This window comes from Propithecus coquereli, unplaced genomic scaffold, assembly GCF_000956105.1.
Source record: "Propithecus coquereli isolate 6110/MARCELLA unplaced genomic scaffold, Pcoq_1.0 Scaffold30, whole genome shotgun sequence".
NCBI lineage: Eukaryota > Metazoa > Chordata > Mammalia > Primates > Indriidae > Propithecus > Propithecus coquereli.
The window spans coordinates 1,626,252-1,640,370 of NW_012148619.1; the positions used below are offsets into that span (position 1 = coordinate 1,626,252).

The 14,119-nt window shown below is 40.9% G+C and overlaps 1 protein-coding gene across 1 annotated transcript in view; it reads right to left on the minus strand.

The window, feature by feature from the left end:
- Positions 1-8,441, minus strand: part of TRIM44 (tripartite motif containing 44) — a 164,191-nt gene extending 155,750 nt beyond the window's left edge. The window contains exon 1 of the mRNA XM_012649645.1: positions 7,363-8,441. Coding sequence (XP_012505099.1) covers positions 7,363-8,031 — 669 coding nt within the window. The 5' untranslated portion in view covers positions 8,032-8,441. The remainder of the gene's footprint in view (positions 1-7,362) is intronic.
- Positions 8,442-14,119: the final 5,678 nt, after the last annotated feature.

Genomic DNA, 14,119 nt, shown 5'->3' on the forward strand with positions numbered 1-14,119 from the left:
TGTATTATGTTTTATTTATTTATAACATTATTGTACGTTTGTTTTCTCTATTTCCCTCTAATACAATGTCAGCACCAGCAGAAGTAGAGACTTCTTCCATTTTGTTCACTGCTATATCTCTAATGCTTAGAAAGTACCCACACTCCACTGATGCTCAATACATACTAGCTGAATGAATGAATGCCATTAAACGATGATCCTCTTCTCTTGCCCATCATCCCGCTCAGTCACTTTTTATATTCCAAAAGACTTACTCTCTTGCCAATAAGCAAATGTACATTGCACTCAAAACATTTGAAACAGAGAAGTTAAACTAAAGCTGCAACCAAGCTCCCACCAAGCTCAAACCTTCACTGGACCAAAATGAGCAGTCCTTCACCCTAGCTGCCTAACAGAGCAAATGGCATGCCCTTTCTGAGGAGAAAAAAAGAAGATATTACTCCAGTTTCTAGAATTCTTTTAAACACAATGTCTGGCATTAAATGGAAAATTATGAGACATTAATAAGAATCAAGAAAATGTGACATATAATCAAGAATGAGGCCCAAAAAGATCCAGAGAAATAGATCTCTAAAAAAATAACCAAACAGACATTCTAAACTTGAAAAATATGATATCTTAAATTAAGAATTTAATGAATGACACACAATGGAGTATTTGCAGTAGTCAAAAATAAATTTTAAAAAAGGAATGAGGCAAATCTATGAAGTAATTTCCAGGACATGCTGCTAAGTCAAAAAAACAAAGCATAAAAGAGTATTATTTTCCCCAAAAAACCCATTAACTCCAGTTTCACTATGAGGAAAACATCAAGACAAATCAAAATTAAGGAACATTCTACAAAATACCTGACTAGCACTCCTCAAAACTATCAAGGTCATCAAAAACAAGGAAATGTAATGTTGGGGTCCTGGATAGGATCCCAATATAGAAGTGATTAACGGAAAAACTGGTGAAATTCAATAAAGGCTATAGTTCAGTTAGTAAAACTGTTCCAATGTTAGGATAGGCAGAGGACAGGAAGCAGCTCTTGATCTGAGGACAGTTACTGATCCCAAGAAACTCCTGTGAATTTAGTTAGGGGTGAGAAGTAAGGTGGGAGAGGAGTAAGGGGTAACAGAAAGCACAGCCTATGGCATGCACGGAGTGGGACATTTAAAGGAGACCCTTTCCATATAGACGCGAGACCCTCCCACCTTCCCATCCCTGCCTAAGAGTAAAATCCCAGAGTAAAGGCAAGCTAAAAGGAAACTTGCCACTGTATCAACCTCCAAAGGGGACTATAGAAGTGTTGTCTCGGAGCTGAACAAAATAGAGGGGGGAAAAAATGAAAGAAAAATCCTTAAGAGGCTGTAACCTTGAGCAGGCCCTCCTGAAAATTTGGTCCAAGAAACCTCAAGAAATTAATTCAGGCTGGGGGTGGTGGCTCACGCCTGTAATCCTATCACTCTGAGATGCCTGGGCAGTAGGATCACTTGAGGTCAGGAATTCGAGACCAGCCTGAGCAAGAGCAAGACCCCCGTCTCTTCTAGAAATAGAAAATTATTCAGATAACTAAAAATAGAAAAAAGTAGCCGGGCGTGGTAGTACACGCCTGTAGTCCCAGCTACTTGGGAGGCTGAGGCAGGAGGATCACTTGAGCCCAGGAGTTTGAGGTTGCTATGAGCTAGGCTGACACCAAGGCACTCTAGCCCAGGGAACATAGTGAGACTCTGTCTCAAAAAAAAAAAAAATAATAATAATAATAATTCAGTTTAAGGGTGTTCTAAATAAGTTGTACTCTCAGGCCTCAGCAGAAGCAAACTCAAATTCCTCTTGAAATGTGCAGCTTCATGCAAGGTTTGGGGAAATCTCCACCAATAATTTTTTAAAGTCAATGAGAAGCTATTTAGTCAAACATAACCAAGCACAAAAGGAAATTTAAAAAACCCCATCAAAATGGTGCTGGGAAAACTGGATAGCCACATGTAGAAGACTGAACCAGGATCCACACCTTTCACCTCTCACAAAAATCAACTCACGCTGGATAACAGATTTAAACCTAAGGAGTGAAACTATTAGAATTCTAGAGGAAGATGTTGGAAATACTCTTCTAGACATTGGCCTAGGCAAAGAATTTATGAAGAAGACCCCAAAGGCAATCACAGCAACAACCAAAATAAATAAATGGGACCTGATCAAATTAAAAAGCTTCTGCACAGCCAAAGAAACTGTCACAAGAGCAAACAAACAACCTACAGAATGGGAGAAAATTTTTGCATGCTACAAATCCGATAAAGGACTGATTACCAGAATCTACTTAGAACTCGGGAAAATCAACAAGAAAAAATCAAACGATCCTATCAAAAAGTGGGCAAAGGACATGAACAGAAACTTTTCAAAAGAAGACAGAATAATGGCCAAAAACATATGAAAAAATGCTCAACATCTCTAATCATCAGGGAAATGCAAATTAAAACCACAATGAGATATCACTTATCTCCAGTGAGACTGGCCTTTATCAAAAAGTCCCAAAACAATAAATGTTGGCGTGGATGCGGAGAGATAGGAACACTCATGTTGGTGGGACTGCAAACTAGTGCAACCTCTGTGGAAAGCAATATGATACCTTAAAGAGATACAAGTAGAAGTACCATTCGATCCAGCAATCCCATTACTGGGCATCTACCCAAAAGAACAAAAGATACTCTATAAAAAAGACACCTGCACCCGAATGTTTATAGCAGCACAATTCACAATTGCAAAGATGTGGAAACAACCCAAGTGTCCATCAATACATGAGTGGATTAATAAAATGTGGTATATGTATACCATGGAGTACTATTCAGCTTTAAGAAACAATGGTGATATAACACCTCTTGTATACTCCTGGATAGAGCTGGAATGCATTCTACTAAGTGAAGTATCCCAAGAATGGAAAGACAAGCACCACATGTTCTCACCATCAAATCGGTATTAACTGATCAACACATAAGTGCACATATAAGAATAACATCTACTGGATGTTGGGCAGGGGGGAGAGGGAGGGGGAACAGGGGAGGAGGGAGGAGGGGATGGGTATATGCATACACAAAGAGTGCAATGCGCACCACCCGAAGGATGGACATATTTGAAACTCAGACTTGGGGGGAGAGAGGGCAAGGGCAACATATGTAACCTAAACATCTGTACCCCCATAATATGCTGAAATAAAAAAAAAAAAAAACATCAAAAACAACAGAAGAAAGTCTGTATAGTCTTAACATATTGGAATTATTAGAGGCAGACTGCAAATCAACATGCTACTGCTCCCAAAGAAATACAGAGGATAGCTACAGTATGAAAAAACATAATAAAAGGATATGCTTCACAAATGTATACTACCATATTTGAAAATTCAGACAAAATGGACAAACTTCTGAGAAAATGTAGCTTATCGAATTTGACTTAAGAAAAAACTAGACAACCTGGACAGATGTATAACCGTTAAAGAAATTAAATCCATAGTCAAAAATATTATACAAAACAATAACAAAACTATCCTCTCCCTTTTCCCCAACTCTCTCCAGGTCCAGATAGCTTCCATGGTCAGTTCTACCAATTATTCTAGAAAGAAATATTCCAATCTTGCACAAATACTTCCACCAGAGCATGAAGAAAGAGAGAATACATTAGAAACAATACACTCTGCCTTGGACTATGAAGCCAGCATAACCTACACTACAAAATCTCATGAGGACAGTACAAGAAAGAATAATTACAGGCTAATTTCTCCCATAAATTTTTAAAATTCTATGTAAATTATTAATAAACCAAATCAAAAAACATAAAGATACTTCATCACGACCACATTGAGTCAAGTATTAATATATCTCAGAAATGCAAGGCTGCTTTAATTGTAAAATATAATAACATGAAGAGATGTAAATAAGACCACATAAATGCACACACCTATATCTGCAAAAAGAAAACACTTGAAGGATAAGCAAAAAACTAGTAAAAGTGGTTGCCAACAGCTGGTGGGAGAACCAGGTAGAAGGGGCATTTGAGACATATGAACACATTACTGGTTTTTAAATTTAATTTTAAAAAGTAAATCAGCTGGGCGTGGTGGCTCATGCCTGTAATCTAGCACTTTGGGAGGCCATCATGGGAGGATCGCCTGAGGCCAGGAATTTGAGACCAGCCTGGGCAAGAGCGAGATCCCATCTCTACAAAAGATGGGGTGCTCCTGTAGTCCCAGCTACCCAGGAGGCTGAGACAAGAGGATCGCTTGAGCCCAGGAGCTTGAGGTTGCAGTGAGCTATGATGAAGCCACTGCACTCTATCCTGGGTGACAGAGAGAAAAAACCCTGTCTCAAAAAAAAAAAGTAAGTCTATTAATGTAATTCATTGCATTAACATAGTAAAAGAGTAAAATCACATGCTCATCCCAATAAATGCAGAAAAATCATTTGATAGTCAATATCCATTCAAAATTAAGAAAAACTTAGGAAACTAGGACCAGAAGAGAATTTTCCTAATCTCATAAAACATATTAAAAAAAAACTATAGAACATATCATTTATTTGTGAAATGATGTAAATTATGCCTAGATTAGGAACAAGCCCAGAATATCCATTATCACATCTATTCAACATTACACTGGAGGTCCTATCCAAAGCAGTAAGGCAAGAAAAAACCACAGGTACAAGGATTGGAAAGACATGAAAACCATCCCTCTTTGCAGATAATATGATTATGTATGTAGACTGAATCTACAGATAATTAGGATAGAGTATTTAGCAGATAGTTAATACAAAAGTCAATATATAAAAGTTAACCATATTCCTATATACGATTAGAAAAAAAACTTAAAAACATTTTTTCCAATGTAACCTAGGATTAACTGCACAATGTACAAGATCTTTCAGAAAAAAAGAAAACTTTATTGTGAGGCAATAAAAAAGACCTAAATGAATGGATCAGAAGACTTCATGCAGTAATGGTATTAATTTCCCCTATATTGGTTGATAAATTCCATACCATACCCAAAAAATCTCCTGCAGGCTTTTATATAGCATGATTCTAAGAAACATAAAGGGCTAAGACTGGCCAAGACACTCTTGTGGAACAAGATGGAAAGACTTGCTCTATCAGATATTAAGACATATCATAAAGCTATAGTAACTAAAAAAACATGTTGTTCACACAGTGTTATATTAACAGATTAACGGAACAGAATAACAGAGTCAAGAAACACATTCACATACGGGCACTTGATGTATGACAGGTGGCACGGCAGATCAGTGCAGAAAGGGCAGGCTTTTCAACAAATGCTGCTTAGAGCAATTGTCTATTTGTATGAGGGAAAAAGGAAATTGAGCCCCTACTTCCACTACACAAAAATCAATACTAAGTGGAACAAGACACAAAAAGCACTAATTATAACGGAAAGTATTGATAAATTTTACATTAAAATAAAGAACTATTCAAGGCACCACTTTTTTAAAAAAGAAAAACCACAAAGTAGAAGATATTTACAACCCATATAAACAACAAAGAAGTCAGAAACAAATATATAAAAACTTCCATAAACGAATGAGAAAAAGATAAACAATCCAATAAGAAAATAAGCAAAAGACCTGACTAGATACTTCACAAAAGAAGAAATACAAAAGATACTCAAAGTCATGGGTGACCAGAGTAATGCAAATTAAAACCGTCATAAGATGCCATTACATATCTACAAGATAGACAAAAATTTAAAATATTGTAATAGCAAGTGTTGGTGAAAAATACATAAGCAAACAGGAACTCGCATACTCTTCATGGCAATGCAAACTGGTACCACCACTTTGGAAAACAGCAACATCCAGTTCTGTCGAAGATATGCATAGTCTATGATCCAGTAATTTCACTCCTATGTTTATATTCCATTTAAATATATGTAAACATGTACTAGGAGACATGACTAAGAATGTTTATACCAACATTGTTTATAATAGCCAGAAGCTCCAAAATCTGGGAACAAATCAAATGTTTATCCATGATAGAATGGGTAAGTGCAGCACATTCATAAAATCGAAGTCAATACAGCAATGAAAATGAACAAACCACAGCCAATCACTGAATGAATCTCACAAACACAATACTGAGAAAATGAAGCAAAACCCGAAAGAATGTATGATAAAAATATGATACCAACAGCGTCAAGTTCAAATAAATTTATGAATGCACATACGTGGTACAAGTGGAAAGATAAGCAAAGGTATTATCACCACAAAAGTCAGAATAATGGTTACCCATGGGGAAGAGATGGTTATAATTGAAAAAGGGTGGGGGCAGGGGGAGGTTTCAATATTGTAGTAATGTTCTATTTCTTAATCTGGGTGAAGACTATATCAATCAATATTTGCTTTATAATTATTTGTTAGACTGTGCATATGTTTTTACCCACTTTCTCAATAAAAAATTGGGATTAAAAAAGGGAAAATCTAATACATACGATCTTCATTATCAAAGAATTTGTTATCCCAATGCCAGCAACTGTGAGGTTGCTTAGGAAAGCAGAAGTCATCATAATATGACAACATTCACTGATATACCAATCTCTTAACGAACTGATGGCTCCACTCAAACTTGCCTCCCTGGTCGACACCAGCAGTTTCTCTTACTGACTGTAAACACCCACAATATACATAAAAGGCAAATTATCTGCAAATTCATTCATTCAACAAATATTTACTAAGTGTCCACTACTTGCCAAACACTGTTCTAGGAGACCAGCAAGGTCCAAGATAGAAGGCCCAGAAGGACATGGGAACTTCCACTCCCACCCCAATTTGGCCTCCATCCTCTTACCCTCCTTTCCTACCAAGTTTCACACACGAAGAACCTAAAAGGAACTCGGGGCACACGTGAAGTTATTATCAAAACCACTACGTAAGGGAGTCTTTTCACTACAGAGAAATCACTGTAGTGACTGGATTCATTTTGCAAAATCATGGCTTATGTTTTCAAGTAGGCAAAGAGATTGCCCTATCAAGAGCCCAAAGGCAAGGCACTAGTCTCAACATTAGTGCTGCCGTAAAAATTGGCTTAAGTAGGGTCAAAACTGCCAAGAAGTGCTTTACCTGGGATCCATAGCGCAGAAGCCTGCAATTTTCCAGAAATTGTACACTACATTTTGCGTGTGCATGTATTTTCTCGGGTCAGAGCATAGAACTTTCCATCTGATTCTCAAAGGAGTTCAACCAAATGGGTAAGCACTGCTCCCAACAAGTTGAATGGATTAGCTTTTTAGGGACGTGGTGAAAGTGAATATGGTCACAGCTAGGCCACCTGGGTTGAAACCCAGGTGTCCAGACCCCTAGGCCTATACTCTACAGGCCCCATACTTACTCTTAGTTCTTCAAAGGCTTCGTCTAGGGTGGAGAGTTGGTGGCCCCGGTGAGCCCCAATGACTGGACACAGGACACAGATGAGCTGCCTATCTTCCTGGCAATAAGTGCTCAAATCGAGCCCATGGTCCGGACACTTCCTCTTAGCCACTCTCTCTGCTTCCATTTCTATTTCTGGGTCAAATTCGCTTTCTGCTTCAGTTTCTCCCTCCGCCTCAGATTCCCCTTCTTCCTGATTGTCCTCCTCTGCCTCGCTTTCTTGCTCATCCTCCATTTCTTCCTCACTGTCTTCTTCACTCTCGTCATCGCTCTCATCCTCACTCTCTTCCTCCGTCTCGCTCTCTTCTTCCGACTCACTCTCTTCCTCAGACTCACTCTCTTCCCCTGCTTCGCTTTCTATCTCCCTCTCCTGCTCCACCTTGGCCTCCACTTCTTCCTTCCCCGCCCCCTCCCCGCCGGCTCGCGAGATCCAGGCCTGGGCGCCGTGGACGTATTCGGCTAGGTGGTGACTGAGGAACTTCTGCCTGTGCGCCTCGGCGTGGCGGCGGCAGTAGCAGAAGCCGCATTCTCGGCACACTTCTTCGGCCCCAGGAGCCTCGTCGGGCTCGCACTCGTCACACGTGCCGTCGTGAGGCAGCTCCTCGAAGGCCGCGCCCACGCCGGAGGCCATGTGGGTGCTGTGACGCGGCCAAGGCCTCCGAGCCCGCCGCCTTCCCTTCTTGCGGCCTCTTCACTTCCTCCTTCCGCCCCCGGGGTCCCTTCCTCAGGAGTCGCCGCCCGTCTGGGCCGCGCCGCGTCTCCGAGAGGGACCTGGGGCCGCGGCAGCCCCTGCCCGGGCGGAGGAGCAAACGGCCTGCCCGCCGACTCGACCTGCTCTGCACGGCTGCTGCGCTTCCTCTGTTGCACGGGGCACTTCCGGTGCAGCCGCCCAGTGCCCCCGTCGGCCCCCGCGCCGCACCGCCCGGTCGGCCTCCGGCTACCCGGGCGAACTCGCGGGCTCCGCGGGCCCTTGCGCCGCCCCGGTTCCACTTTCCCTTTCGCTGTCAGGCGGCCCCTTTCACTTCCTGAGTCATTTAAAGTGGCAATGGCCCTTTTCTGCCTTTCCTGCGGGGCTCAGCTGCGCGGCTCACAATCTCAGCATCCCCCGAAGGAGCAGGAGGATGGAGAAAGTCTCCCGCTGGCTGCGGAGGCCGGAATTGGGCCCCGCCTCCCCCACTCCTTCCCTGCAGGTGTTACCCTGACTTTTCAAGGCCACTAGCTTGGTGTCCCTGTGTATTTCAGTCGCTCTCTTGCCACGTTATCGCTGCCCATCACAGTCCCCGCTGTTCTGCAAGGCGCCGGGACTAAGTTGTGTTTACCAGACTGAACCTGACCTCTTGGGACTTCCTGAGGGCCCCAGAAAGGCTGTGTTTGTTCTCCAGGGCTCAGGGAATGTCAGTCAGGCTGAGCAAACAAACATTTTCGAACCACAGCAAAACTACGCTTTGTATGTTTGCGAAGTCTATTTGCGTTCCTGCCTCCTAGGGCCTCAGAACTTCTGGGGTGGTAACCTCTGTGCCTTTTCCTGAGAGCCTGCCTTGTCTTAGACCGAAATGTCAGGTGAAGTGAGATGGGGAGAGACAGTATTTGTCTAGTGAGAGTTCCAGGTTACAGCCATTTTCCTTTATGTAAGGAGTCCCTCTAGATTCAGATTGGATTCCAAGAGAAAGTTAGGGGGGTATTGTTTATTAAACAGTACTAAAGTGCCAAGAACTGGGGTAGATCGTTTTATGGCTCTTTTTAAAAGCCGGTTTTTTGAAAGATTCACTGTCCAAGGGCCGCCAAATCCTGATGCCACTGCTTTATCAGTTTTGTGATCATGGGCAAGTAAATACATCATGTTTTCCACTTTTTAAAAAATATGTAAAGTGAAAATAATGGTAATATCTACCTTATGGAGTTGTTTTATGGATTAATTGTAAAGGTGCCTGCACTGTATTCACTAAGCTTTAATTATTATTTTTGGCACAAATTATATTTAGTGTTCACAATAACCCCTTGAAGGAGATTTTGAAACATTTTACATGCATAGGGCATTTCTGGCGGGTTACTGGTAGTGTAGGCAATTCCCCACCCCTACCCTATATCAATGTCTCTCCATTCACAGAAGAGCTTTTGTTTTGTACTGTATTTGGGAGAGGAAAAAGGATTTTTTGATCTAGTCAGGGCAGGGGCTGGGGTGTGGTTAGGAAGAATAGAGAAGTGTGGAGTGATTTTATTGATTCCCGTAGATAATTTTGAGCTAGGGTTTTCAAATGTTCTCCACAAAAATACCAGGGGATGAAGTGGGGTAAAAAGCACTTTAAACAATTTTTAATGTTTCCCTGGATGATGTATGATTAACCTTTGTGCAGCTTTTGTTAGATATTTTATTTTTTAGAAACCTTTTGTTTTTTACCCTCAGAACAATTCTGTAGAATGTTGAAAAAATTCTGATTTGTTTTGTTCTAATTTGTACACATTTCTCTTTTCCTCCAGCTCATTTCTCTGGAAATTACTTATATGTCTGCATTTGAAACAAGGATTGACACACCATTCTGAAAAAAAATATTCAACAAATGTCAACTCAAACATCAACATTAATAATACCTAGTGAGTAGTATTCCTTGCTTGGTTATTTACACCTCCGCCTACCCGAGGCTTGAAAGGAAACACCTTAGCCTTTAGAAACATAATGTTATCACATGTAGAAAATCTTTTTTCAATGAAAATAATTTTTTAATGTCTTAAAAGGACATTTTGTGTCTAGGATTTTTGGTGTGGGAAGGAGGAGTTTTATTGTTGTCATTATTGTTATTATTATTTCTTCTTAATTTTACCTGACAGAAGGTTAGACTGTCCTACTGTGCTGTTTAGTATCTGACACTTTGTAATCCTTCTTTGAGCCCTCTATGGAGAGAGGGTCTTAGAGGCAGAAGCTGATGAAACTATTAAAAAGGGACTTTATAAAATTCGGTTGACAAGCTGTGGCAGAATCAATGAAGCAGATCTTCTGTACCCCTCTGCACAGAAATCAAAACCGGCTGATTCCCCAGGAATTGGAATCTTTGGGAGCATCCACAAATGGTACTCTTACTATATTAATCTACTTCTGCATAGAAAATTGCCTCAAAATGTAGCAACTTAAAACAATAAACATTTATTATCTCACATAGTTTCTGTGAGCCAGGAATCTGGGAGTGGCTTAGCTAGGTTGTTCTAGCTTAGGGTCTTTCAGTAAGGATGTGGGGTATACTACAGTCATGTGAAGGCTTACCTACGAATGTAGAATTTGCTTCCAAGATGAATCACTCACATGGCTGTTGGCAAGAGGCCTCATCACTTTCTATAGGGCTGCTTGAGTATCCTTGTGACATGGTAGTTGGATTCTCTCAAAGCAAGTGATCTAAGAGAGGGCAACATAGAAGATGCAATGTCTTCTATGACCTAAGCTCAGAAGTGACCTGCCATCATTTCCAACATAGCCTATTGGTTTTAGAGATCAGCTCTATTCAGTGTGGGAGGAAACTACACAAGAGCTTGAATACCAAAAGGTGGGGATCTTTGGGTCATCTTAGAGGCTGGCTACCACAGTCTGCCTTTTGATCTCCAAAGATTCACATCTCTCTCAAATGCAAAATACACTCACTTCTTTTTTTTTGTTTGTTTTTTAGACAGGTTCTCACTCTGTTGCCCAGGCTAGAGTGCAGTGGCATCATCATAGCTCACTGCAACCTCAAACTCCTGTGCTCAAGTGATCCTCCTGCCTCAGCCTCCTGAGTAGCTGGGACTACAGGTGTATGCCACTGTGCCCAGCTAATTTTTCTATTTTTAGTAGAGACGGGATCTTGTTTTTGCTCAAGGTGATCTTGAACTCCTGAGCTCAAGTGATCCCGCCACCTTGGCCTCCCAGAGTGCTAGGATTACAGGTGTGAGCCACCATGCCCAGCCTGAAATAGACTTACTTCTTCCCAAGGTCCCTAAAAGTCTCAACCCATTATATTATCAGCTCAAAATCCAGAATCTTATCATCTAAATTGGGACCAGATGTGGATGAGACTCCTAGGTATAGTGTTTTAAGTGCAGCTCCTCAAGTATAGTTCATCTAAATACCTGTGTCTCCCACACTCCCAACATACAATGGTGGGACAGGTTTAGGATAACAGATACAGACACTCCTGCTCAAAAAGGAAGAAAGAAAGACAGGAGGCTCTGAGAGTCACTGGGCCATAGAATTTTTAAATCCATTTGGGCACATGTTGGAACTTCCTTGATTAGGGCTCAAATCTACTTCTGCCCAGGAATGACTATCAGTGGCTCTTGACCTCACCCTTCAGGCTCTTGATTCCACTTTCTGGGTCATCCTTCCTTTTTCATTAAAAGTAGCCCATGTTTGCAGCTATATAGTTTTGTCGGTTTGCTTCCTGCAGGTAGAATTTAGGAGGTCCAAAGACCACTTTTCATTTTGTACTGTCTCTGTGTGTCAGCTGGCAGTGTTTCTGCCAATATAATTCTTTTAAAAATGTTGTGAGTCTCCTATAAATCTAATTGGGGTTCACTCCATTGGGCAAAAATTATACCCACCAATCTCTTCAAGATAAGCCCTCCTCTATAGTATAGAGTTTCTTTGCTGCAACTGCTGAAGCACAACACCAGTAAGCTTTAGTGAAGCCCTATTGTTTGTTTTTATGATTCTCTGAATCACAGCCGTAGATCTTTTTGAGGTCTGAACAAAGGGTTTTACAGCCACACCCTCAGTTCATCATTTGATGATGTTTTCCTGGCAGTGTCCTGGAATTTATCTTTGCCTGGAATCAATTTCTTTATTTTAGCATCATTTGCCATCTGGAGAAGATGGGAATTTCCAAAACTAGCAAGTTCTGGATTCTTTTTTTTTTAAAGTCCTTCCTGTAGATCTCTTTCTTCTCACATTTTCCTATAATCAGCAAGAAGACATCAGCCAACACTTTTAACAGTCTGCTAGGAAATATCCTTAACTAGAACACCCAATTGATTAGGCACATTTTCTACTTTCCAAATTACCACAGGTGACAGTGTTACTAAACTCCTGCCACTTCATATCAAGGACCCCTTTCCTTCAGTTTCCAATAACATTTTCCTCATTTCCCTTTAAGCCCTCATCTGCAGCTTTCTCAAAGGCCATCAGGATTCTACTAAGAATTTCTTCAAGACTCCAGTCTTTTACTAACAGTCTTCTCAAAATTCTTTCAGCTTCTGCCCACTGCACGGTTCCCAAGCCGTTCCAACATTTCAGGGTTTTGTTATGGAAGAACCTCATTCTTCGTGATAAAATTTGTATTAGTTGTCTATTGCTGCATAATGTAGGCAGCAAGGGAAAACTTCCTTTTCACCCTCTGGAGGTTTGCTGAAAAATCAACTGAAAAAAGAAGATTAATAGGAGAAAAGACATACAAATTTATTTAATATAAGTTTTACATGACATGGGAACCTTCAGAGTGAAGACCCAAAGATACAGTGGAAACTGTCCACTTTTATGCTTCCATTCAACAAAGTATGGATAGCCATGTAGAAATATGATTGGACAAAAAAAGGATATGATCTAATACTAACAGACCGAGAAAGGAAATTCAACAAGGCTTGTATGTTTAGATTCTTCTTGGCCTCCCTGTGCAGCATTCCTTCCTTCTGGGTTTGGGGAAGGATCCTGTCTGGAATGGAGGTCATATGACCTACAGTCAAACAAGGTAGGTCAGATCATTTCTTTGTGGCCAATTTTTACACAGAAAGACAGAGGAAAGTTAGAGTAATATTTTTAGGTTCTATGGCTGGGTTTGGGTAAAAGGGGTTCTGGTCTCTATGACCTGCCTTGGGGAAGAAGGATTCTAGTTTCTATGGTTAGCCTCAGGGGAAAGTGAGGAGTGAGAGACAGGAAGGTAGGAGAAGGTCAGAGAGAAACTTTTGCTTCTGAGACTGCTTCTGAGGCCTTCATTTTGGAGTATTGTTTTCTAAGCCCCAACAATAACAAATTACCCCAAAACTCTGAGTCATCTTGGGGGCTGGTCATCATACTTGGCATTGCCATTGTGGTTAGCAGTAGCTGTAAGACATCTCCAAGATGCTTAGCAGGCAGTAGATGTGGAGAACAGGGCAGTTTGCAGCTGCAACTGTTTTGTGAGTGTATGTGGGACTTCCAGAAATAAAATGATGTAGTCCTAAATAAACAGGTGTCTGCTATTATGTGGCTGATAGCTCTTAAGTCTTTAAACATTTGAACTCTCTACAGATGAGGAAACCTAGGTTCAGAGAGGTAAAGAAACTTGTTAAAGATTACCCAGCCAAAAGGTAGCTGAGTTGGGATTCAAACTCAGATCTCTCTGACTAGATCTTACTGTACTGGCCTGTGGTAAGAATAGATGATACCCCCAAATTGCCTAACTGCTTCCCAGTAACTTTACTTTGTTTTTTTCTTCCAGCTGTGAAATAAACTTCTATCCCCTTTACCTGTTCCAAATGCAAGAGCTGAGTTTAGTAAAATTCATAACATAGTACATTTAATTTCAGAAAAATCTTAAGTTGCAAAGAGAACAGGGTGAAATTTCAAAGTCCACTGCTTTAAGAAAGGTATATGTACCCCTTCAGCTCATCCCATTCTTGTGTAATTAGATTGTCACTTCAGTGACTGGTTTCATTTTCCCCAATAGGCCTCTGAGATTGCCCCTAAATCTCATCTCATGCTGTTATCATATTAGCTAACATCT